Source organism: Myxocyprinus asiaticus, chromosome 28 (genome assembly GCF_019703515.2).
Source record: "Myxocyprinus asiaticus isolate MX2 ecotype Aquarium Trade chromosome 28, UBuf_Myxa_2, whole genome shotgun sequence".
Taxonomy (NCBI): Eukaryota; Metazoa; Chordata; class Actinopteri; order Cypriniformes; family Catostomidae; genus Myxocyprinus; species Myxocyprinus asiaticus.
Genome location: NC_059371.1, coordinates 7,681,444 through 7,707,126, shown reverse-complemented (window position 1 = coordinate 7,707,126; position 25,683 = coordinate 7,681,444). Strand labels below are relative to the sequence as shown.

Genomic DNA, 25,683 nt, shown 5'->3' with positions numbered 1-25,683 from the left:
CAGTTTACCGTAATATTGCTTTAAAAGTATAATATTGTGCGTAATTTATACAGTACGCTCACTGTGCCGCTATTAAAAGGGCACACATGCACTGACAGCTTCTGAAATGTACTAACATCTACCTGAAATAAACTAACTCTGGAACATAACCTACTCCGAAGCAGGTTATGTTCAGAGAGTAAGTTGATATGGTTACTAACCCTGAAAGTTCCCCCAGTTTTTGGAACAGAAAGCTGAGGTTATCCGCTTATTCTGAGTAAACTTACCCCGGGTAAGTTGCTTAACCTGCTTTCTGGAATACTCCCTTTCTGGAGTGACACACTAAGCAACATTTAATGTCAGGGTAAAAACAATAAGCCAAATGCACAGTTTGTGAATCAACATCCACCATTAAAGATGGTATATGGCGTGAGACACACACTTTCAGGCTCGGTCTCGCATTCTCACTCTACCCAAGTAAATCTCACGCCAAACGACAAGACAATGTCATTCAACATGAAGTAAATAAAAATAGCTACAAATATGCTCATAGGACTTTTTTTCCGTCGGCATGGCTATTGGAATTTTTGACCAGCTAAGCAAATTTAGTTACATTCATTTAGCGGCAAATATCCATCCGAACTTAAATGCACATCTTCTTTCATGTGTCGCACAGTTACTCCAGAGTGTTTCAGAGATGGATAGAATAGCGCGCATCTGTTGAGCGAGTCATCTTTACTGCAGGCGCGATCCAATTGAATTCAACAGAAATAATAATACTTTACGCTATGGAGAAAGTCAAATCTCTCTAATGGCTATACAGCCTGAACATTATTATCAGAATGACTACTGATGAGGTGAAGAGGACACAACAATGTGTCATGCATTAACATCAATTACAAGGCTTTTAAACCACATTTACAATTACTAAAATGCATGTTTTCACTGTAGTTACAGTAACTGGTATTGTAACAGGAATGTTATAGTTTCATATGAAATCTACAACCTGATCTCATGAAAATTTGTACATAATTTACAAGTTGGCTATATCGTATGGCCTTGCACAATATTGTTCACATAAACTCGTGCAACTTCATCACGTGCAAATTCCCGGATGTCTAATGTAGAAGTAAGCATGAGTTCCGCGCACGAAGCATTAAGGACTTACTTATTAATATTATGCCCTTACCCAAACCGCTTATCTAAACTTAACGAATCAGTAGAATGTGTAAAATTGGTAGGAAGCTGTTGTGTGTAACAGAAGTAAGTAATTGTCGCATTTTAGATGGAAACGATGTCCAGCGACATCATTGGGTGTAGTGAAAGTCGTAGGAATTGAAACAAGTGCAGTCGCGCTAATTCATATGAATTAGCCAAATTTAGAAAAGTAATACGAATCCTGACGATTTTGCTGTGAGAGTGTGTTGGAAATCTATTAAGGACAATCTATTAAACTTTTCATAAAAAATACTAGTTCCTTTTCAAACTCAATAGGCTCCATTAAAAAAGGTTCTCAAAAGAACTCCAGTATTTCCAATGTAAACATGCATGTAAGTTATAAATATTTGCAATTATGTAATCAACCAACTTCGAGTATGTGGATGACCATTTAGGTCAACTACCAGTGAAGACCATTTATGATCCAGAAAAAAACCTTGGTTGTGCGATAGTGTATGTGTCTTTTGAACTGATAAATGCCAGGTTTCATTGATAATTAATTTTATTGTTGGGTTTAATTAGGTCGTGTTTGGTGTTACAAATTTAAGATTGTAAGCCCACTAACACAAAATGATTGTGTGATTGATTCAGCAAAATTAGTGATCATGTTGATATAAATTTGATAAATGCTGACTTTGGTATTCACTTTCTGTTAAATGTAGGAATAATTGGGTGATGCTCTTGACCAAATTAACAATTTAGCATGATTACTCAAAAATAAGGTGTTGGAGTGATGGCTGCTGGAAATGGGGCCTGGCTAGATTTGATCAAAAATGACTTTTTTCAAATAATGATGGTGCTGTTTTTTACATCAGTAATGTCCTGATTATACTTTGTGATCAGTTGAATGCCACTTTGGTGAATTTAAGTACCAATTTCCTTCTGAAACAGCAAAATCTGCACATTATTCCAAATGTTTGGCCGCCAGTGTATGTGTGTGTGTGTATATATATATATATATATATATATATATATATATATATATCAGTGGCGAATTCTCAGGGCCAGCAAAGCCTTCTAACATACCAAATAAATATTTTTCATCCTTTCATTCTCAATCACCTTTTTGCCTATGTATTTGTAATCGATTTCCACTTATTTAATCTACAAACAAATAGAGAAAAACGAAAAGTTTATCCAGTCAGAATTGATTCCTTGATGCTTACAAGCGAAGCGTGACAACTGTTTCACAAATCACATGCTCGAAGCCAAGCTCGTTAGCCGAAGCAGCGCGTGAGTTTGAGCTCCACCCCCTCAGGCCTTCAGAACTTCCACAGAATTCCTCAACAGTGCAAATGAATGAGCAACTAAAATCAGATTGTTAGATTCATCAGCCAGTCAGATTGATTTATTCATTCTTGGTGGGTGTGATCTTTAGGATATGTCCAGGTCGAGGCCTTCTAGCTGGCCTTGAGTAACGCAATCACGCTTTAAGTGATGTACGTAATTTGAAAGCGAAGAGCGCGCGATCTTGCTGAGGAGTCGAATGTCACTGCCACATCACCATTGAGAAAGAGATCCTTATGGATTTAAAAACCTGAGATGTTCTGCATGACCGTGTGATTGCTTAATTTATTAATCATGAAAGGAGGACTGATTTTCACTTCAAGCAAACTGGTAAGTGCTTTTTGCATTGTTATAGCAACATCAGGAGTTTTCTAAATGTAAATTAGGCTGCTTAAGCATTCAGTGTCGGATCAAGTTTTGAAAAGAAGTGCTGCATTCCATTCAACTCGGAAAGTCGGATTTTACAACTTCCTACTAGGAAAAGTGCAATGGAATGCATCTTTAGGCCAGAATTACAACTTGAAGACTCGTGCAGAAATTCGCAACTCCGATTTCTCCGAGATGCAGGGTCATGATGTCACACAAACATATCGACACTCAGGGAGATATACAAAGTAAGTGATAAACATTCACTTTATTAAGTAATATCGATAAATGAGTTTGTTTCCACATTACATGATATTAAAGCTTATTTAACAAAGGCCTGCAGAAACAGGTGTATAAAACATGGTAAATTATAATCTCTTTTGATAATCGTACACCTGAAGCACAAATGCTAGCGCTGCAGCATTGTTTATCAGTTGGGTTGCTAGGAGACATCTCTAATGAGAGTCAAACACCTTCTAAGCTAACGGGAGCGCTGCAGTTTTGTTTCCTTAAACGTCATCTTCCGAATATTGGGGAATGGAATGCATTTATGGTCGGAGATATCAAGTAGGAATATCCCACATCCAACTTGAATGGAACGCAGCATAACCGTGTACCCTGACGAAACGAAATTTATTGCAAGCAACATTTAAATCGCAAATATTATTAGATAGATTTTTCCAGGTATTATAGACCTCCTTGGTAGATTCATATGAAAAATTATGATTTTTGAATGTCTGTTCGGGAGACGTTCATTTCACAAAACAATCATGCTGCAGTTAAAATTAGGCTTGCTTGAGCATTAAGTGTCGTTTCAAGTTCTGGCTTTCATGCGTGGATGTGTTTTTAAAATGTCAATTGGTATTATTAGTTAGCTGCGACATAATGTATGATGCCCAAAGGCATAGGATGTCTTATTCATTGTGAAACTGTGTTTTCTTGATGGCATGAATCACACTGAAGGCCTAGAATTTTAATGCACGGCCCGCCACTGATATATATATATATATATATATATATATAAAACTTCTATGTAATAGGCATAAGTCAGTTGATTGAATGCTTGGACATTGCCAATGCTTTAGTGCAGTGGGTAGAATTTTCAGACTGTCCCTTACGTACAACAGGCAATGAAAGTGTATTTAAAGTTTGCTGGCTTTATACTGTAGCTACAAAAAAGTTGACTGTTTTAATTAAGTTTTATACCCGTATAGTATGGTTATATACTCTTTAACTTAACTGTGCTAATGATATATTTGTAAGATTGTCACATTGAGAGAAAATGACACAATGACAAGTAATGCCACTGCAAATGCAAAAATAAAGTCGCAATTTTGTAATATAAACTTGCAGTTGTGTAATAAAAACGTATACAGTCGAAATTGCGAGAAATAAAGACGCAATTCTGAGTTTTTATCACACAGTTGCAAGTTTATATCACGCAATTGTGACTTTATATCTCGCAAATGTGAGTTTATTTCTCGAAATTGCGACTTTATATCTCACAATTGTGTGAAAAAAAGTCATAATTGTGAGAAAAAAAGTCAAAATTACCTCTTTTATTTCTTTTATTATGTGGCAGGATCCTTCTTCAGTAAATTGTGTGTAACTTTAATGAAAATAATGTCAAAATGTGGAAAATATTAATGGTCCCCAAAAAAAAATAAAAAAAATATGCAAAATATTTTCTATATGCAAAATACAATTTCTTATTTGTTTCTTTTGATTTTTGGAAAATGTCTGACAGAATTGTGAGAATCACCCTATTAGCAAACAGACAAAACGCAAGGTAACACAAGGTTAATTGAGGTAAAGTACAGAGCATGATGGGACAGATCATTATATTAACTCTTCTACTTCACACATACATAGCCAACATACAAGTTCTCTATTGGGTGGATTAAAGAGACTAACATTGTTTTAATTAAGCTTAATTAGTGGGGTCTTTCAGAGAAGTGGATCCCAGAGAAAGCTCTCAAAGAGAGTGGACATATCAAAAGAAGAGAACTGCTTGGATAACTTCTTTTCATTTGTGAAATACAAATAATCATTTAAATGAGTGTATTTTTGTCTAAATTTAAAAGCAATTTTTGCAACATTAGCAGCACCAAGCAGAATTGCAAAAAAGGACTGTTTTTGAACAGCTTTCCCGAACACTCCCCCCAAAAAGGTAGTCCCTCGCCATGCTCATGCAAGTGGTTGAGCTATGAAGTTGAGATGTCATGTCACTTAAACAAGAACAATGTTTGCAAAGTGCCACAGTGTTTACACTATTAGGAGTAATCAACCTACCAATGATAGGAGATGGGAGAAAGTATTTACACAAAGAAAATTTTTTACTCTGATCTTACCTTTAAGATTAACGTCTAACAACTCTTATCATGGAGCTAGAAATTGTAATGAGATGAAACTAAGATTAAACTTGACAGAGAAGGCTGTAAGATTTACAATCAGGCACTGCTGTGGACAGCCCCATTGGGTCCTGAGGAGTCACTAAGGTCCACCAATTCATTCCTGCTCTGTGATGCGTAGAAATCAATTACTGCAGTCGTCTGAGGGCAAACAGCTGAAGATAAAAGCTATCTATCCATTCTTCCATTCTTCCAATGCTCTTTATCTCTCCATCCTTCATGCTCACAATTTTCACCCTTTTCTCCATGAGATTCTACCTCTATTTGAGTCCAGCTCTCTGTTTTAGTCTGTAATAATATATTTGTCTTCACCTTCTATCCTTTATTCGTAATGTATAGTCATCTACCACCTGCTTTCTTGTTCTGTCTCTGTATTTTAAGGGTCAGGGGGTTTAAGCATAGACTTGAGTAATAAGCGACCTGTGATATGTGTCATTGGCTGCAGTTTTCTAGGGCTACTTTAAACTTTTAGATGATAATATACCAGAGTGATCTCACTGTGAATTTGACAACATGAGGTTGAAAGTTCTTCAGCTGAAATTGGTCTGTGCTTACCAAAAAAAAAATCAAACCACTGCCCCCAGTGGCTGAAGCTGGAAGTGTTGTTGAACGTATGGGCACAATGAGCTCCAGTTTCCGGCTGAAATTTCCACAAAGTTGTGCCAAAAGCGAGTTGTTTTTAGTAAATTATGTAAAACAGGGAAGAATAACACATACTTTATTAACTCTACGCCAAATCTCCAACCCCAAACCTTACCATCAGAGGAGTAACAATGTAAATTTAGAGGGAAAATGCAACCTCAAAATTGTATGCATCATTGATTAGGTGAACGCGATTTCTTCCTGGTTCCCACTACAAACAAAACAGTTTAACCAGCATAAGGTGGTTTGCTGGTTTTAGCTGATTTAAGCCAGCCAGCTAGTTTCCTAGCCTAACTACACTGTAAAAAGTGGTAACTTGCAGTTGTAAAAAAAAATTTCAATGGGTTATTATGCCAGTATACTACTATATTGCTATGCTACTATACCCTAACCGTAAATCAACCCCTTACATATGGAAGCCCAGAAGTTCTGATTAAAAATTATTGAATAAATAAATGATCAATCTATTACTTGGATAAAAAAAATGTGGATAGATAAACCGATTTATAAATGGACAAATAAAAAGACACATTTAAATGTGTTTATTTAATTTGTGTTTAAAATGTAATTATATTTAACAATAAAATTGTGCATTAATAAATCATGCATTTAGTTAATGTTTAAAATGCAATTAAATGTAACAAAAAAATAGCACATTAATAAGTAATTTTTAAATGCACCTTTTAAATTGTGTTTTAAAAAAGCATTTGGCAATTGCTTTTCTTCATTAATTTGCCAGTTACTTTTCTTTTTCCATTTACCAATTGCTTTTCTTTCTCCATTTGTAAAAATGCCAGTGGACAGTTGACTTGTGGGAGCAACCAATGACCTTTCGACTCAGTTTTAAGACACACCCCCTTTCCCACGTGCCACTCATAGGAGATGGCACCTCAAGTGCCGGTGGAGAGTGAAGCAAATGTCGGCCGTAGCACGTGCTTTCATTCAGACACGGGTTGGGGGGCTAGTTGTGTTGACGGCATCACGGTTAATGGCTCCCTTCCATTGTGCACACTTGACGAGGCCACGCTCTGCATTTAACAGCAGCAGTGACAAGTGACCATTAAATTCTGATAAGCTTCACATATATTTATTTTGCGCTGCCTTTAAAGAGCACGTAAACTGCTCATTCCTCTATCAATAACCATCCAATGACAGGCCATCTTACATCTACTTTGAGTGGCATGTGGGAGAGGGTGTGTGTCTTAAAACTGAGTCAAAATGTCATTGGTTGCTCCCACAAACCAACTGTCCAATGGCATTATTAAACTCGATTGTCAAATGGAGAAAGAAAAGCAATTGGCAAATGGAATAAGAAAAGCCAAAGTTAAATGAAAAAGAAATGGCAAATGGATGAAGAAAAGCAATTGCCAAATGCTTTTTTTATACCCAATTTATAATGTGCATTTAAAAATTACTTATTAATGTGCTATTTTATGGATACATTTAATTGCATTTTAAACATGAATTAAATACAACATTTATTTAAGCACAATTTAATTGTAAAATTGTGACGAGGAGGAGGGCGGGGCTGGGCCGTGACTATGCACGCCTGGCCCCCAATCAGGCTAATCAGCCGAGGAGAGGGACAAATGCAGCTGCGGCAGTTCGAAACAGAGAGAGCCAAACGCAGCTGCCATGTGTGCATTTGTGTTTGTGTCTTTTTGTTTCATTAAATATTACTTTGACTGTTCAGCCGGTTCCCGCCTCGTCCTTTCCCATTTGAACCCCCACTGTTACATTGGTCCCAAAACCTGGGAAGATGCCGTGGAGTCCTCGTCACTGCCGTCCGCCCAAAGGAGCAGCCGCAGCCGTCTGCCGGGGGAGGAGTCACTGCCGGCCGCCCAAAGGAGCAGCCGCAGTCGTCCGCTGGGGGATGAGTCACTGCCGGCCGCCTGGACGCGGAGGAACGCTGTCGTCCACGAGGGGAGGAGGGGCTCGCTGCCGGCCGCCTGGAGCGGTGGAGCCGCTGGCAGGAGCGGAGGGGCTCACATTCCATCTGCCAGGGGTCGAAGGACTCGCTCTGGTCCGCCCAGGGAGGAGTGGCTGTCGTCCGCCAGAGGGTGGTGGAGTGGTCAAGGACCAGGCGACGGCATGTCTGGGAACCGGCGAGCAATTTTTTTTTCTCTGTCCACTCTCTCTCTCACTGTCGCTCCACCTTGTCCTCTCCTCTCCTTTTGTCCCCCTCCCCAGCTTTAGAGAAGCGGGGAAAAGCCTGCCGGCAGGTGCAGCCACCAGAAAGTGGGGGGGGGGGGGTGTACGTCTTGCCGGGGGTTCCCCGGCCTGAGGCAAAGGAGTGAGGAGTGTGACGAGGAGGAGGGCAGGGTGACTACGCACGCCGGCACCCAATCGGGCTAATTAGCCGAGGAGAGGGATAAATGCAGCCGGATGCAGCAGTTCGAGAGAGAGAGAGAGCCACACGCAGCTGCCGTATGAGCATTTGTGTTTGTGTCTTTTATTACTTTGACTGTTCAGCTGGTTCCCGCCTCCTCCTTTCCCATTTGAACCCCTACTGTTATGAAAATATAATTACATGTTTAAACATCAATTAATGAAACAAATTTGAATGTGTCTATTTATTTGTCCATTTATAAATTGGATTATTTATTCACATTTTTATTTTCAAATTAATAGATTGATCATTAATATCTTCATTCTTTTTTAACTGGCACTCCACCGCTTCCATACTTAACAAAACATTTTTTCTTCTTTTTCTTTTTTTTTCTTTTAATGTAGACAATATTTAGTTCCTATTTTATTAATTTTTTTACAACTTATTTAGTCAAATATTTGCATTCACAGTGTAGGTGATTTCAGATTTTATTGTCAATGAGGGGATTTCCCACAAACTTCAAACTAAGCTAATTATAATTACTAACACCCTAACACCTTGCAAACACAGACATTAGACATTATTTAGTGCCTTTATTATGCGGTTTTCCATGTGGGCATCCCACAGTGTAGGTTTTTCTAGGTTTTACTAGACATTAGTTCTCTCTTTTTCTTTAACTAGAAATATCGGCATGTTGTATGAATACAAAGCTCAGCCTTTTTTTTAAATCACACAGGATGTTGGTCTCTAGTTTCAATCAATAATCTGTATGATTATGTCTTTGTAATTGCATGGTAGCATTGCTTTCTCTCTATACACTAACAGATTTAAAGGTGAAAAAAAAAACATGCTATAGATAATGCATTTGTAGTCTATGTGCAATTTCACAACAAGAACAGCATTTCAGATATCTGTGGCTTTTCTCAAAGTCACCTCTTTGGTTTCAGACACCAGCTGTGATTAAAGAGTTCATTGCTATTCTGTTTTATGCATTCTTTTTTACTGAATGAGTAAAATATTTATGTATTTAAAATGAAATATTTTGGATGGATTGAATACTTCCTTGCAGGGAGAATGAGTGATAAAACTAATTAAATCCCATTTAAACAAGACAAGCAAAAAACAAACAAACATGGAAAAAAAGCAGCTTACTGCAACCACAGACAGAGAGGACGAAATCTGTGGGAACGTTATTATAAAAGAGAGCAAGAGAGAATGAGAGTGAGCAAGCCTAGACTGAGAATATCAGAATAAATTATAGGCAAATATAAGATGAGAGACAAGATTGTAATAAGGAAATTGTTAAGGAAGTTGAGGAAAGGAAATTGAGGTAAGGTTGTGCATTTCAAACCTCTTCCCACATGAATGAATGAACGAATGAATGTTACATTTATATACACTCAAAGTGCTTTACACAGTGAACAGGGGACTTTCCTCAACCTCCACCAGTGTGCAGCATCCACCTGGATGATACGATGGCAGCCATAGTGCACCAGTACGCTCACCACACACCAGCTATTGGTGTAGAGGAGAGAGTAGAGTTATAAAGCCAATTAATGGATGGGGATTATTAGGAGGCCATAATTGAGAAGAGCCAATGGGGGGAATTTGGCCAGGACACTAGGATTACACCCCTACTCTTTACAAGAAGTGCCCTGGGATTTTTAATGACCACAGAGAGTCAGGACCTCGGTTTAACATCTCATCCAAAGGACGGTGCCTTTTTACAGTATAGAGTCCCCGTCACTATACTGGGGCATTAAGACCCACACAGACTGCAGGGTGAGCACCCCCTGCTGGCCTCCCTAATACCTCCTCCAGCAGCAACCTTAGTTTTCCCCAGGAGGCCTCCCATCCAGGTACGGATCAGGCTCAACCCTGCTTAGTTTCAGTGGGAAACCGGTCTTGAGCTACAGGGTGATATAGCTGCTGGCACATACAATGTTGTTCACACATATTGTGATCTGCAGCAACAAAACCCTGTTTACACCTGATATAAATGCTTAAGTTTGTAACTTTTTACAAACAAGCACAATTCTGATCTTGCGGGCCGATTCTGAATGCTAAATAGCGGAGGTTGCGGAGGTTTGTTCAATCAACAGCAGAAGGGGGGCCCTAGTGGTGCAGAAATATAATATACTTACTTTTAGCTGAAATAACATTCTTGATTATGCTTTTCAGGTGATCCAGTCAGAAGCTGTATCATGATCAATGCATGTGACCACATCTTATTTGAGGTATAAACGGCAATCCATCCTGATGCATCCCGGACAGCAGAGAAGCACCACCTCACAACTGTCAATCAACCACTGCGCAAAGACAAGAGCTTTAAACTAAAATAATGGAGAACTTTGCTCTAAACGTCACGTTTGTGCAAAGATTAAAAAATCAAGTGCATCTGCGAGAAACAGTGTGCTGTTTTTTCGCCTTCTTTGTCTTTGTTTGACCAGTTTTGCAGTTTATCATCATACAGTAATACGACATACAACAACTACTAAACAGACGTAGTGGTTGATGTATGTCATCATAAAATCTGAGACCCTAACTATAGGTGAAGTAAGGCTATGTTGGCATTATCGTCCATTCACTGTGTGAGCGCACAGATCCAGTTGTTAGTGACGGCCATGAGCGAGTTACCGCCGTGCGTTCTCCGGTGATGTCATGGTCCTGTCACCTTGTCAGGTTGGGTTTTGTCTGATGAGGACTGTGGCATCATTGTTTCCTGTTTGTTGTTCCAAGCATGTTGACGTTTTTGCCCTCATGTTTTTCAGGTGCCGCTGGCATGCAAAATCAATGTTTCCATGGGAACCCTGATCGTTTCCATGGGAATGCTGATCATGCCAACTTTCAGCTGCGAGCGGCACCTGACCCTTGTTTGTTCATGCCTATATTAATCCCCTCATGTGTCATGTCCTTTGCTGGATTGTTTAATGTTGAATGTAGTTTGTTGCAGTTTGTAATGTGTTTTCATTATAGATAGCTGTTTTATGTTGAGTGCTAACCTCACTCTCTCTGCCTAGTTGGTCCTGTCTCTTGTATCTGTTGGTTGCCCACGTGTCGGGAGTGTGGATGCTTTTCACTTTGCTGCGTGTCAGCGGATTTTCCATGGAGGATATTTTGTCTCTGCCTGTGTGTCGGGAGAGTGGATACTTTCCAGTGTGCTGCGTGTCAGCTGGTCTTACACGGAAGATTCCACAACTCAGTGACTGCTCTAAATTGCAGTAAATAAAGCCTTTGAACTGTTCCTCAGCTCTTGGGTCTATTGTTCTCACTATCGCTCAATACATATGTACCCCCTCAACCAGCAATGCAGCAGCAAAACTTTGGACCTACTGTTGCCGTATTATCTGATGTAGCAAAGTTACAAAATTGGAGTGAAGACAGTGGAGATTGCGTGATCTGCTTCTTGATACAGTTGGATACTGTAGTCAGGTAGGACCACCTGCTAGAGACCAACAGTATAGCGATTTAATCACTGCCAATGTGAATGCACCTTAAGGTTCTACCTTTCCTACCCAAATAAACATCATGGACATATGGGAAACATTCAACACACTTTGGTTTTACTTCTTACCTGGAACATGACCCGGTATTGCTCCTCAGGCTTCTGCATCACACACATGTTACACCCCATCCTGATGTCTGGCCCCTGACCCCTTCAGAGCATGAAGCTTTTAGATCATCTCTATCTGTCCGTCTTTTTCTCAAATGAAAGGCTGTGCTTGTTTGTACACAATAGCATTACCTAATAGATCCAAATGTAAAGTTGAAGACTTCCAATGTTGGGTTCCTTCTTCCAACTATAAATCCACAACTTCTCAGTTCAAAGCACCTTCAGTTCAACATTAAGAGATGGTACACATGTAGCTCTTTACCCTGGCTTTAAAAGAGTCCATTTACAAGATTTTTAGCTGTCCATTTCATCCTAATTCAAGCAGAAAACCTGCTTCAAAGTGGAGAATGAACCATCCAATTCCAATCCTTTTTTTAACTGTACAAGAAGTTCAAATTGTCACATTTCAAATGCATTGTGCAGTGTGGAATTAAACTAATCCCAGTATGTAGAAAAGTCCATTTGTGCTTGAAGTGAAATGTTGCTGTACAGCGCTCCCATTTCTGTCCCCATTGGTATGCTTAATTCAGAAAACCCAGCATGAAATTACATTTCTGTGCTTGTACTCACGGCTTCATCAAGGGCACTTCCACCAGTGCTTTTTCTGGGAGCACATCCAAATTACTCCTAAATCAGTAAATGCTGCACGTAAGTGCTTGGATGTTTAATGTTTTATTCCAGTGATGGAAGGACGATTGGATTGATTGAATAGCTTGGGTGTTTGGTCAAGAGAGACCTTCAAGGAAGAGGTTTCCAAGAATGGAAATTGCTTTTGCCTCTCAATGTGTTTAGCAAAATGTCTGATAATTTGGCTTCCTTGGACCAGCAATGAAGTCCTTGCCTCTAAAAATGTATTTTCAAAGCATTTTTGTCAGTTTTGTTGAAAAAATAGACAGTCTTGCAACTGTTGTAACTTGCAAGTATTTATTAGATAAAGTTTCAGTCAAGGACATTCTTCATGCTGCAGTCATTCGTCAATGTTTTTGTCGAGAAATGAAAAGTTGTTGCAGTATATCCATCAATGCAGAGCAACCATTTTAACATAAAGTATTTTTTTGCTGTGGACACCTACAAATATTGGGTCTGCTGCATTACTCTTGTGAACTACCCCAAGTACATGGATTCTTGAATGTAGGTAGCATTCTCATCCACACTATTCCTCCTCACAACTATTTTTTGTTCGTACTACATTGGGAATCAAAGAAGATTTACTGCCCACCGCCTTCACTTATCCATACAGGATAATTTCAAGTGCCCCACTTTCACTTTTCACTTTTCCTCAATCTCCCTCCACCTCTTTATAGCAATCTTTTCAACCTTCTACCTTCGTCTCTCACTGTTGTAGCTGTTCCTGTATCTTGCCTCCTCTTTCAACCTCACTTTCCATTTCTTGTGCTTAAGTTTCTACATTCACATAGGTGTTGCTTTTCAATCTCGCCTCTTTCAAGTGCGAGTTAACATATTACTTGTATAAACTCATGTTGCCTGCTAGATAAATTGCATATAAAACGTACATAAAGAGCAAGGTGTGAGAGTCTATCAGCTTAAAGAGCATGCCAGAGGAAAATTCAATCCTAGATACTCCTACACATGCTTTTACAGGTCTGTTTATATACGAACAACAGCAAACCTTCTTCACTTGACTGGCTGCCCATCTGTATGTGTCACTGACACTATACACACACTCCACATCCAAGCATGACTCAATGCAGTAGTTGTTGTGTTTTTCGGAGATCTGAATAAGCAGAAAAATATGGATGAATAGCTACTTCATTCATAAATACAGAGCTTATACACTTCCACAGTTCTAAAAAGACAAAGCCTTAGAATTGTGATCTGAATTTGCGATAACCCCTTTAAAGCACACTCAGTACTAACCGAATTTTTCAAGAGTGAAACGCTGCCATATAAATTATCAATGAAAGAAAATTCATTTAAATAACACAAGCCCTTAATAATTATCATTTGAGCTCTGTCACGGAGAAATCAATATCATTCTTAGTAAGATACCAGTTGGACACATTTGGTGCTCAGTGGTTTTTGAAATGTAAATATCAGACGTTACAACTGGCACTTTTTCTTATTTCATTTGCTAGTTATTCACTGGCACACTTTGCTATGGGACATTAGAAAGCCAAGCTGTCCGAAGGTGTAAAAAATTATTTGTCCTATGGCTGGTTCAAATCTGAGGCAGCAGTCTTTAATGAATTCTATAAAGGTTTGCTATCCTTCAAAGATAATTGTTTTTAGCTAGCTTGCTAATTTGCTATTTTGTTTCTAACTTAGCTTTTTTTGTTTTTGTGTGCTTTTCCTTCAGTTTTCTTTATGTCTACCTTTCCCTATCAAAACGTTGATAAAATCCGTTATGACATTTCTGCTTAACTAGCACTCATTATTTACTTACTATCCCATTTATTCCTATTGTCAGAAATATGTATCTACACTTTAATTAAATGTCAAACAAACAGGTTTCTGATTTTAACACACTTCACAATGGCAGAAAGCTTTACCTTCTTTAAACTGTCAAAGGGGGTCGTATTGTTTCAGACACCCTGCTGTTTCAAATCTCAGGCTAGCTTTTCAAGTTGCAGTAACGTGCCAGACAGACTCAGTGTGCTCCGAGAAATTACAGGCGTCGCCCTCGTATGCCCACATACACAGAAAGGTCAAACTCTATAACATAACTATATACACCACTATAATATCCAGAATTTTGGGGCTTGTCCCACAAATCCCTCCTGAAATTACTTCAAATAACAACAGAAGAACAATTAGAAAAGTGTTAGAAGGAAAGATTTCAGGAGATGAAATTTGAGACAAAAAAGCAACAGTCTTACAACTATTCCTGTCTCAACTAGACAGCATCCAACACCAGCAAACCCAACTATAAAAAAGCAAAACACCCAGTAAGTGTAACAAACACATGGGATGAAAAAAAAGAGACAAAAAAGAATATTGAAAGAAAGTTAGAACTGTGTCATCCCTCCTTTTCTCTGTTTTCCTCCCAAGAGTGCTGCATCCTTTTGTTTGGGTAGGATTTGAATAATCCATCCTGGCGTGTTTCTTTTTACGAAAATCCTTAAGCACTGTTTATTAAAAAAAAGGCAGTGGATACATTCCTCTTGAAACCAGTTCTGGGATGAAATTCTGGTCCGACAGAGAAAAGCATCCCTGTGATTTAAGAGAAGATGGGAGAGGAGTGGAGGGAGTCAGCAGGTGAAGGGTGCCGCTGTCTCGTCCCCTCGTGTGGGCTTCTGAGCAAACTCCCCCACTTCAGCGCAGAGAGAGAGAGTGAGTGAGAGAGAGAGAGGAGCAGCACAAAGACATAAATGTCCTGAGAAGTCAGCACACACACACACACACACACACACACACACACACACACACACACACACACACACACACACACACACACAGGCTTCTGAGCAAACTCCCCCACTTCAGCACAGAGAGAGAGAGTGAGTGAGTGAGAGAGAGGAGCAGCACAAACACATAAATGTCCTGAGAAGTCAGCCACACACACACACACACACTGCTGCTTGCTCGCTCACTGGAGGTATGGTTTTAGATGCAACAAAAATCTCCATACTCTGGCCTTTCTGGCACACACTCTCTCTCTCGCTCTCTCTCTCTATCTCCCTCTCATTTTGTAAGGACAGGTTACCAATTCTAAAATTTATTTTAGAAAATAAACAGTGACAGAAAATTTAAAAGGGGCCAGTAATGGTTTGTACAAAACAAAATAAAATAATGAAAGATATATATATATATGATAAATGTTATCACTAAACAAAACAGCAAAATAAAATACTATGCAATAAAAAGAATAGAATAACACAAAATAATTACTATTTAATTAATAGCAATTAATAAAAAAAAAAAAATGTATATATTATTCAAAACCAGTTCCATTGGAAAAAAGAAAAGAAAAAAAGTGGAATTGAAAGATTTTCTTGACTTTCGGTGCTGTTAATAGTTCATAAACATGCATTCTTCTGCCGATCCAGACAGGATACCATACTAAAATGCTCTGACAGTGTTTCCTGTACTATTATTGAGTGGAAGCGCAACAACACTTTCGAATCGGGGGGGGGGCTTGGCAGTGCAGCCTTTTTCTCAAAAGAATGACACTTATGAGTCAATTATGTTGAATCTACAGCTTGTACTGCACTGTTTGTGGCTTGTTAATGAGAGTTGTGCTATTACATTTTAACAGGGGCGTTGGAACGATTTGAAAACTGGGGGGGGGGGCATTCTAACACCCTGTCTACACCGGATGCGAGCGTCGCGTCACAAGCAATAGAACACATTATTATCAATGATGCTGTCTACACTGGAAGCATCCGTTGCGGCATGTCGCATCGTGCCGACAGTAAACAGGTGTCTCGTTCCATTTTTGCGCTGCACGCACTGACGCTACTACTGCCAAAAACACAAAGAAAGAAATGTTTCCATCTGTTTAACAACATTAACTTACAATAGTTAAAGAGAATCTGTGTATCATTTGTTCTTTTCATACTCAATTAAGAATTCAAAATCGGAAAAACGACTTACAGTTGTGCCCAAAAGTTTGCATACCCTGGCAGAAATTGTGAAATTTTGGCATTGATTTTGAAAATATGACTGATCATGAAAATTAAAGGATAGTGATCATAAGAAGCCATTTATCATCACATAGTTGTTTAGCTACTTTTTAAATCATAATGATAACAGAAATCACCCAAATGGCCCTGATCAAAAGTTTACATACCCTTGAATGTTTGGCCTTGTTACAGACACACAAGGTGACACACACAGGTTTAAATGGCAATTAAAGGTTAATTTCCCACACCTGTGGCTTTTTAAATTGCAATTAGTGCCTGTGTATAAATAGTCAATGATTTTGTTAGCTCTCACGTGGATGCACTGAGCAGGCTTGATACTGAGCCATCGGGAGCAGAAAAGAACTGTCAAAAGACTTGCGTAACAAGGTAATGGAACTTTATAAAGATGGAAAAAGATATAAAAAGATATCCAAAGCCTTGAAAATGCCAGTCAGTACTGTTCAATCACTTATTAAGAAGTGGAAAATTCAGGGATCTCTTGATACCAAGCCAAGGTCAGGTAGACCAAGAAAGATTTCAGCCACAACTGCCAGAAGAATTGTTTGGGATTCAAAGAAAAACCCACAGGTAACCTCAGGAGAAATACAGGCTGCTCTGGAAAAAGATGGTGTGGTTGTTTCAAGGAGCACAATACGACGATACTTGAACAAATATAAGCTGCATGGTCGAGTTGCCAGAAAGAAGCCTTTACTGCGCCAATGCCACAAAAAAGCCCGGTTACAATATGCCCGACAACACCTTGACACGCCTCACAGCTTCTGGTACATTGTAATTTGGAGTGACGAGACCAAAATAGAGCTTTCTGGTCACAACCATAAGCGCTGTGTTTGGAGAGGGGTCAACAAGGCCTATAGTGAAAAGAATACCATCCCCACTGTGAAGCATGGTGGTAGCTCACTAATGTTTTGGGGGTGTGTGAGCTCTAAAGGCATGGGGAATCTTGTGAAAATTGATGGCAAGATGAATGCAGCATGTTATCAGAAAATACTGGCAGACAATTTGCATTCTTCTGCACGAAAGCTGCGCATGGGACGCTCTTGGACCTTCCAGCACGACAATGACCCTAAGCACAAGGCCAAGTTGACCCTCCAGTGGTTACAACAGAAAAAGGTGAAGGTTCTGGAGTGGCCATCACAGTCTCCTGACCTTAATATCATTGAGCCACTCTGGGGAGATCTCAAATGTGTGGTTCATGCAAGACGACCAAAGACTTTGCATGACCTGGAGGCATTTTGCCAAGACGAATGGGCAGCTATACCACCTGCAAGAATTTGGGGCCTCCTAGACAACTATTACAAAAGACTGCACGCTGTCATTGATGCTAAAGGGGGCAATACACAGTATTAAGAACTAAGGGTATGCAGACTTTTGAACAGGGGTCATTTCATTTTTTTCTTTGTTGCCATGTTTTGTTTTATGATTGTGCCATTCTGTTATAACCTACAGTTGAATATGAATCCCATAAGAAATAAAAGAAATGTGTTTTGCCTGCTCACTCATGTTTTCTTTAAAAATGGTACATATATTACTAATTCTCCAAGGGTATGCAAACTTTTGAGCACAACTGTATTTCATTAATCATTTACAAAACAAAACAAAAAAATAAAATAAATTAAAAAAAAATAACGACTTGTTTTTCGTACTTTTGATTTTATGCTCAAGTTAAAAATAGGAAATTGGAAAAATGGCCACGGGATGGTCTGTGTACCTTCTGGTAATTTAGAGAATAAAGAGAAACAAATAAATGAAAAACAAATGTTTTTTTGATTATCTTTCGACATTTCAAAATTGAAGAATGGAAAAACAAGTTATTTTTCATTTTCTTTGCAAGGAAAAGAAAATCGCAGGAAAACAAAAACAGAAAAATTATTTGTTACACGGAAGTTGACACATGAGTGTGATAATATACGCGCCAAAATTAGCGTTTACATGGCCGGAGATCCAACAGTGTACTGGTGTAGGGTATAGCCGACAATGGCCCTGGAACGACACTTCAGTATAATTTTAGAGATGGCCAAAAAAAGGTCTGTCGTCTATGGTGCATGAATATGGGAAAATGGTGGGATTTTCGGCAAGAAATATAAAGATATTTTGTGCTGAATGAGGAGCAGGACTGAGTTCTCTCTCCGACACACATTTGGAACTAGAGGTTGCAATAGCTCTCAGTGAGGTAAGAGGTTAGATCTCCCCTTCTTGTTTGACTAATTACTGCCCATTATTGTTTGTACATTTTACATCTCTAGTGGTTATTATGCGAAACAAGGGAATAATCGGGGTAGAGTTGCACCAGCAGTGCATAAGGTGACGTCTCACTTAAGTTGGGACATAAAGTTCAAACTAAGAGCTTAGTACTGTAAAGTAGTAATACGACCTTTTATTGATCCAATAATCTTCAAATTTGAACAGAAGTGATGAAAAACCATGGGTTATCTTGTTACTGTTGATGCACAAAGCTAGTTTTGTCTCATGTAACTGTCAGTGGTAATAAATTACATTTCCAAATGTAATAAATACAGTAAATAAATAAAAGTAATTGTTATATTTAAACGTGTAATTCAGGAACTGTATCTAAAATGAATGAGTGGGAATAAATACATACTAATACAACAGAATGAAAAAAATTTTTTTTATTATTTGTAATATTTTATATGCGTTGACACTTGGCGTGCCAGTACAGTGACACCAGGCGCACACTGGAAAGTGCAATGTTAGATCTGTTTCTAGCTGAAGAGCAGTTGTAAGAAGTCAGAGTTTTTAAAGTAATGTTCTCACAATATAAACATCATCATATATGTCTAAAAGAGAGACTGTCATGCAAAACATGAACTCACTGATGCCATTCGAACAGTTTACATTCTTATTTCAACCCGTTACTCCTGATCAGAGACTTCTGTAAATATTTCTTTTATATGAAGGATACGTTTCATCTGGTATGAAGCTCAAACATTTAGTAGCGTGTAAATCATAAATTAGAGCCAATTTACGCTATAACTGGTAGACCTGTAATACTGGTACATACGCGCGATTACTGATAACAAAAAACACTATTCTAGTTACACTATATATATATATATTTATAACATGTTTTATGTTGTACAGTAATAGATAGGCATAATGAGAGATGTTTTTATGGAATGTGGTACAATGTTCAAACAAATACTACAGGACTGCAAGAAAGAATATTTTAATAATTCTAATATTTTCTAGGCAGGACCAGCATATGGTCGAAAAATGTTGAAGGGGTATTTGTCGAGTAAAGGAGTTCATGCTGCAGAAAGATGGATTGGATTGTTGCTAAGGACGATGCATCAACCTTACCATGAAGCAAGATGCCAAGTAGGCTAATTTAATGCCCATTTCTATTTTATTTTCCAACTCCATAGAACTCAAATTGTACATTAAAAATGTGGTTAACAAATGATCTATCACCATTTACCAACTTAGTGTGAACCAGTCGTTACATAATATTGGCTATATAAATTCTTATATTACACCTTCACTCTTCTTTTTTTTTTTAAAGGGAGCTCGCAACCTAAACCCCATACCGTATCACGCTGAGTACATGGGCCACAAGCTTCACATGGACCAAAATGAAAAACTTTCCATGTTTGGAGTCACCCATGTATTAGCCATTGATGGTTTCAGCAAGAAGTGAGAACATTGGCTCTTATATAAATCCTGAAAAATGAAATGAAAAAATTACTAGTTCTTTGTCATTAACAGATTGTGGTAGTGCAATTAGAGATTGCAGTTTAATTTTACATTTCGAAGAATAATTTTCAAAATGGTATGAGATACAGGTGTACACTATTTTACCCACATCAATTAACTAACACCAGTGTGTGTGTGTGTGTGTGTGTGTTTGCATGCATGTAACATGTTGTATAATGTTTTCATTTCAGTGGGGGAAAAGGACTATTATTAAAACAGTTGTTGTGAGAACAAGCTGCACATAGCCAAATAAGTTGTTTTTTTAAAATGCAAAATGGCTGAATCAAATTTTGCAATATATTGCACCACATTTATAGATGTACAATACAACACAATCAAATGTATACTTACCTCTACAAATCACACATTTGAAACCTTCCTTGATAGTCTGTAGCTATGGGGTAGTGAGAATGGCTCTTTGGGCAACAGTCAGATTGGTGTGGTCTCTGATTGCTGCTGTGACTGCAGGAAGGCTTCATGCAGCCAGCACTACCTCTTCAATTTGGTCACTGACCTCTCCTAAGTTTGTATTGTCTTCATCCTAGCGACTGACACAAGCAAAATGAATATTAGAGTGAGGAATACAGGCAAATCAATACCATATTGCTATGTTTAACAGTATTACCATCTTATTATTACAATAAGCACAAGTAATATTCTTGCTTTTGTCTACCTCATTCTCTTCCTCTTTTTACCCAGCAGCTCCTGAAAGTTCTGTTCTGCGACAGCCATAATCTTTGTGGCATTCTGTTTCCAGTACTGTGACCCTACAGGTTAAAGAAAACAGTGTTTTTAACTTTAAGGGGTTGATTTAGCAGATGAGTAATCACAAGCCAACTTTTAGTCCAAATTTTCTGTAAATTATTATAACACACCTGTGGTTCCTTCTGACTCCGAAATGGCATTTCCATGCACATTGGTCAGTATGATAGTGTCATAGTTACCCATGGCCACTTGCACTTTGCTTGTTTGCTTCTCAGACTCTGAGAAACGTACTACCAGCATTCTTTTAGGACTCAACTTTCCACTAAGCACCTCAGCAAGGAACACAGATCTGAAAAATAATTTGTAATGATATTAAAGTTACTATAAAAACATATAGAGTTTATAAAGGTGATTATTATCAGCCATCAATTAAATCATGAAACAAAAGCAAAAAAAAAAAAAAAAAAAAGCTTCAACAAAGGACCCTCACCTTTGAAATGTTTTGACCATACTTGCTCTAGGGGGAACAGTCTGCTGTGCAGGTGAAATAACAGTTCTAGCAGGTGGTGTTCACATGAATGAAAAAACGATGGCCAGTGGATCCTGCTGATGAGCTAGGCTCAACCATTTCTTCACCATGGACCTCATAGTGACCTCTTGGTGCAATGTCTAATGAGCTGAACATCCCAGAGGCTCCAGAAAACAATGGAACATTTTTCATTTTCTTCTTTGTTGCAAGGAAAAAAAAATTGCAGGAAAACAAAAATAGAAAAACTATTTATTTTTTCAGTGCAAAGACCTTTTTCACAGACTATGATGACAGGTTTCCACCTTATTTATCAGTGTAAATTTCACTTTTTTATATATATATATTATAAAATACCCCTTCAACATTTTTCGACCATATGCTGGTCCTGTCTAGAAAATATTCTTTCTTGCAGTCCTGTAGTATTTGTTTGAACATTGTACCACATTCCATAAAAACATCTCTCATTATGCGTATCTATTACTGTACAACATAAAACATGTTATAAATATATATATATATAGTGTAACTACAATAGTGTTTTTTGTTATCAGTAATCGCGCGTATGTACCAGTATTACAGGTCTACCAGTTATAGCGTAAATTGGCTCTAATTTATGATTTACACGCTACTAAATATTTGAGCTTCATACCAGATGAAATGTATCCTTCATATAAAATAAATATTTACAGAAGTCTCTGATCAGGAGTAACGGGTTGAAATAAGAATGTAAACTGTTCGAATGGCATCAGTGAGTTCATGTTTTGCATGACAGTCTCTCTTTTAGACATATATGATGATGTTTACATTATGAGAACATTACTTTAAAAACTCTGACTTCTTACAACTGCTCTTCAGCTAGAAACAGATCTAACATTGCACTTTCCAGTGTGCGCCTGGTGTCACTGTACTGGCACGCCAAGTGTCAACGCATATAAAATATTACAAATAATAAAAAAAAAATTTTTTCATTCTGTTGTATTAGTATGTATTTATTCCCACTCATTCATTTTAGATACAGTTCCTGAATTACACGTTTAAATATAACAATTACTTTTATTTATTTACTGTATTTATTACATTTGGAAATGTAATTTATTACCACTGACAGTTACATGAGACAAAACTAGCTTTGTGCATCAACAGTAACAAGATAACCCATGGTTTTTCATCACTTCTGTTCAAATTTGAAGATTATTGGATCAATAAAAGGTCGTATTACTACTTTACAGTACTAAGCTCTTAGTTTGAACTTTATGTCCCAACTTAAGTGAGACGTCACCTTATGCACTGCTGGTGCAACTCTACCCCGATTATTCCCTTGTTTCGCATAATAACCACTAGAGATGTAAAATGTACGAACAATAATGGGCAGTAATTAGTCAAACAAGAAGGGGAGATCTAACCTCTTACCTCACTGAGAGCTATTGCAACCTCTAGTTCCAAATGTGTGTCGGAGAGAGAACTCAGTCCTGCTCCTCATTCAGCACAAAATATCTATATATTTCTTGCCGAAAATCCCACCATTTTCCCATATTCATGCACCATAGACGTCGTTCCAGGGCCATTGTCGGCTATATCCTACAACAGTACACTGTTGGATCTCCGGCCATGTAACTGCTAATTTTGGTGCGTACATTATCACACTCATGTGTCAACTTCCGTGTAACAAATAATTTTTTTTTGCTGTTTTTGTTTTCCTGCAATTTTCTTTTCTTTGCAAGAAGAAAATGAAAAATGGTTTGTATTTCCATTTTTTTAAATTTGAAATATTGAAAGATAATCAAAAAAAACATTTGTTTTTCATTTATTTGTTTCTCTTTCTGAAATGAAAATCAAATTACCAGAAGGTACACGGACCGTCCCATGGCCATTTTTCCAATTTCCTATTTTTAACTTGAGCATAAAATCAAAACAAAAAACAAAATACGAAAAACAAGTCATTATTTGTTGTGTTTTTATTGGTTTTGTAAATGATTAATGAAATAAGTCATTTTTCGTTTTTCCGATTTTGAATTTTGAATTGAATATGAAAAGAATGTATGATACACAGATTCTCTTTAACTATTGTAAGTTAATGTTGTTAAACAGATGGAAACATTTGTTTCTTTGTGTTGTTGGCAGTAGTAGTGCCTGTGCGTGCAGTGCAAAAATGGAATGAGACACCCGTTTACTGTCGGCACAATGCGATGCCGCAACAGATGCTTCCAGTGTACACAGCATCATTGATAATAATGTGTTCTATTGCTTGTGATGCGACGCTCGCATCCAGTGTAGACAGGGTGTTAGGATGTACCCCCCACCCCAGTTTTCAAATCGTACCAATGCCCCTGTTAAAATGTAATAGCACAACTCTCATTAACAAGCCACAAACAGTGCAGTACAAGCTGTAGATTCAACATAATTGACTCATAAGTGTCATTCCTTTGAGAAAAAGGCTGCACTGCCCCCCCTCTATGTTTCACGCTGCTGATTCAAAAGCGTTGTTGCACTTCCACTCAATAATAGCACAGGAAACACTGTCAGAGCATTTTAGTATGGTATCCTGTCCGAATCGGCAGAAGAATGCATGTTTATGAGCTATTAACAGCAATGAAAGTCATGAAAATCTTTCGGTTCCATTTTTTTGGGATTTAGTTAGGGGGAGCTGTCACCCTAAGTTTTAATAGTTCCCATGCCCCTACATTTTAAAGAGATCAGACCAATTTTGCCCTGGTGACACAATAAAACGTAATACAATTTACATGAAAAGAAACCAAAATATCTAAAGACTAGTATACCATAGCTGTGTCCCAGATGACACACTATACACTAGGGATGCTGCGGTGTGAGTTTTTGAGGGTGAGATTACCATCTGAAAAAAATCGCGGTTAACCGGTGTAACAGTTAGGGAAAGGAGGATGTGGGAACTGGTGTAACAAGCAACAAAACTTCAATCAAACAGAACATCAAACTGAAAACACAGCAACATAAACACACTCACAGAGCGGCCGTGTGTGTCACTCTCCCTCTCTGGCATCAATGGCTCTTCCCTTATCTCCCTCCCGCTGATTAGGCAACTCAGCGCTGGGTGTATATCCTCACGACCCACGCCCCCCTCCTCATCACACTTCTCCACCGCCCGATTCAGGCTGGGGCACCATCCGAACTGTCTTACTCCCCCCCATCTCTGGGGGGGAGATGCTGCCCTTCTGGCCGTTCCGCCACCCGATGGTCCTCCCCACCATCTGAGAGAGACGAGGGAAGGGAGAGGGAGAGAGAAAGAGCAAGTGGGAGAGACAGAGAGAGAGAGAGAGAGAGAGAGGAGAGAGAGAGAAAAGAAACACTCTCCTTCGGCTCCCGCGGGCATGTCGCCCACACAGTCCTCAGCCGCTCCTCCGCCCCCTGGCAGACGGAAGCAGCTCCTCTGCTTCCTGGCGGATGGCAGCATTTCCTCCGGCTCCTGGCGGATGGCAGTGGCGACTCTGTCCCCTGGCAGATGGCAACGGCTCCTCCTCCTGGTGGACGGCAGTGGCTCCTCCGCTTCCTGGTGGATGGCAGTGGTGAGTTCTCCTGGACAGCATGTCCTTGCTCCTTTCCTCTTTAAAAGCATTATTAATATCAATGGCTGAGGTAAAGATTTCACCACCAGCAGATTTCACTGAGGGAATGGTAGAAAAAGACTCTCTCTCTTTTATATATCTAGCCAGAAGCTTCCCTGCTTTGTCCCCCAACTCAAAGTATGTCTGTCTTGCCCTGAACAACCAAAACTCCACTTTCTGTGACAAAATAGTATTATATCTATATTTCAGTCGGGTCAATTCTCTAAGGCCATCAGACGACATTCGGCGCTTCAGCTCTGCCTCGGCACTTTTAATATTCTCTTCCAACTCCACGAGTTCTCATGCTTTGGATTTTTTGATGAATGAGGCATACTGTATGATCCGACCCCTAAGAACCACCTTAACTGCCTCCCAAGCCATGCCCACAGAGGATACTGAGGACCAGTTGGTCTCCATATAAACATTGATTTCAGTCTTTAACATTTGTTGGAAATCAGGATTTTGCAAAAGGGATACATTAAAACGCCAACTATATGATTTCTTTTTCTCTGTATGTGGCAACATCTCTAAACTCACCAGGGCGTGATCTGAGACTAAGATGTTTCCAACTGAGCAGTCAACAACTGATGGAATGAGGGATTTAGATATATATATAAAAAATCTATTCTAGAATAAATATTACGAACTGATGAAAAAAATGTATAATCCCTACCAGATGGGTTCAAAAGTCACCAGATATCTACAAGACCA

The 25,683-nt window shown here is 38.7% G+C and overlaps 1 protein-coding gene across 2 annotated transcripts in view; it reads right to left on the bottom strand.

The window, feature by feature from the left end:
- Positions 1-12,582, bottom strand: part of LOC127418888 (PDZ domain-containing protein 4) — a 61,701-nt gene extending 49,119 nt beyond the window's left edge. Inside the window, exon 1 of one of the 2 annotated variants that reach the window (XM_051659776.1) lies at positions 11,807-12,582. In XM_051659776.1, coding sequence (XP_051515736.1) covers positions 11,807-11,866 — 60 coding nt within the window. In that variant the 5' untranslated portion in view covers positions 11,867-12,582. Of the gene's footprint in view, positions 1-10,376; positions 10,488-11,806 lie in introns of those variants that run through there. The other variant, XM_051659777.1, reaches the window with a different exon arrangement.
- Between the last annotated feature and the right edge of the window lie 13,101 nt (positions 12,583-25,683).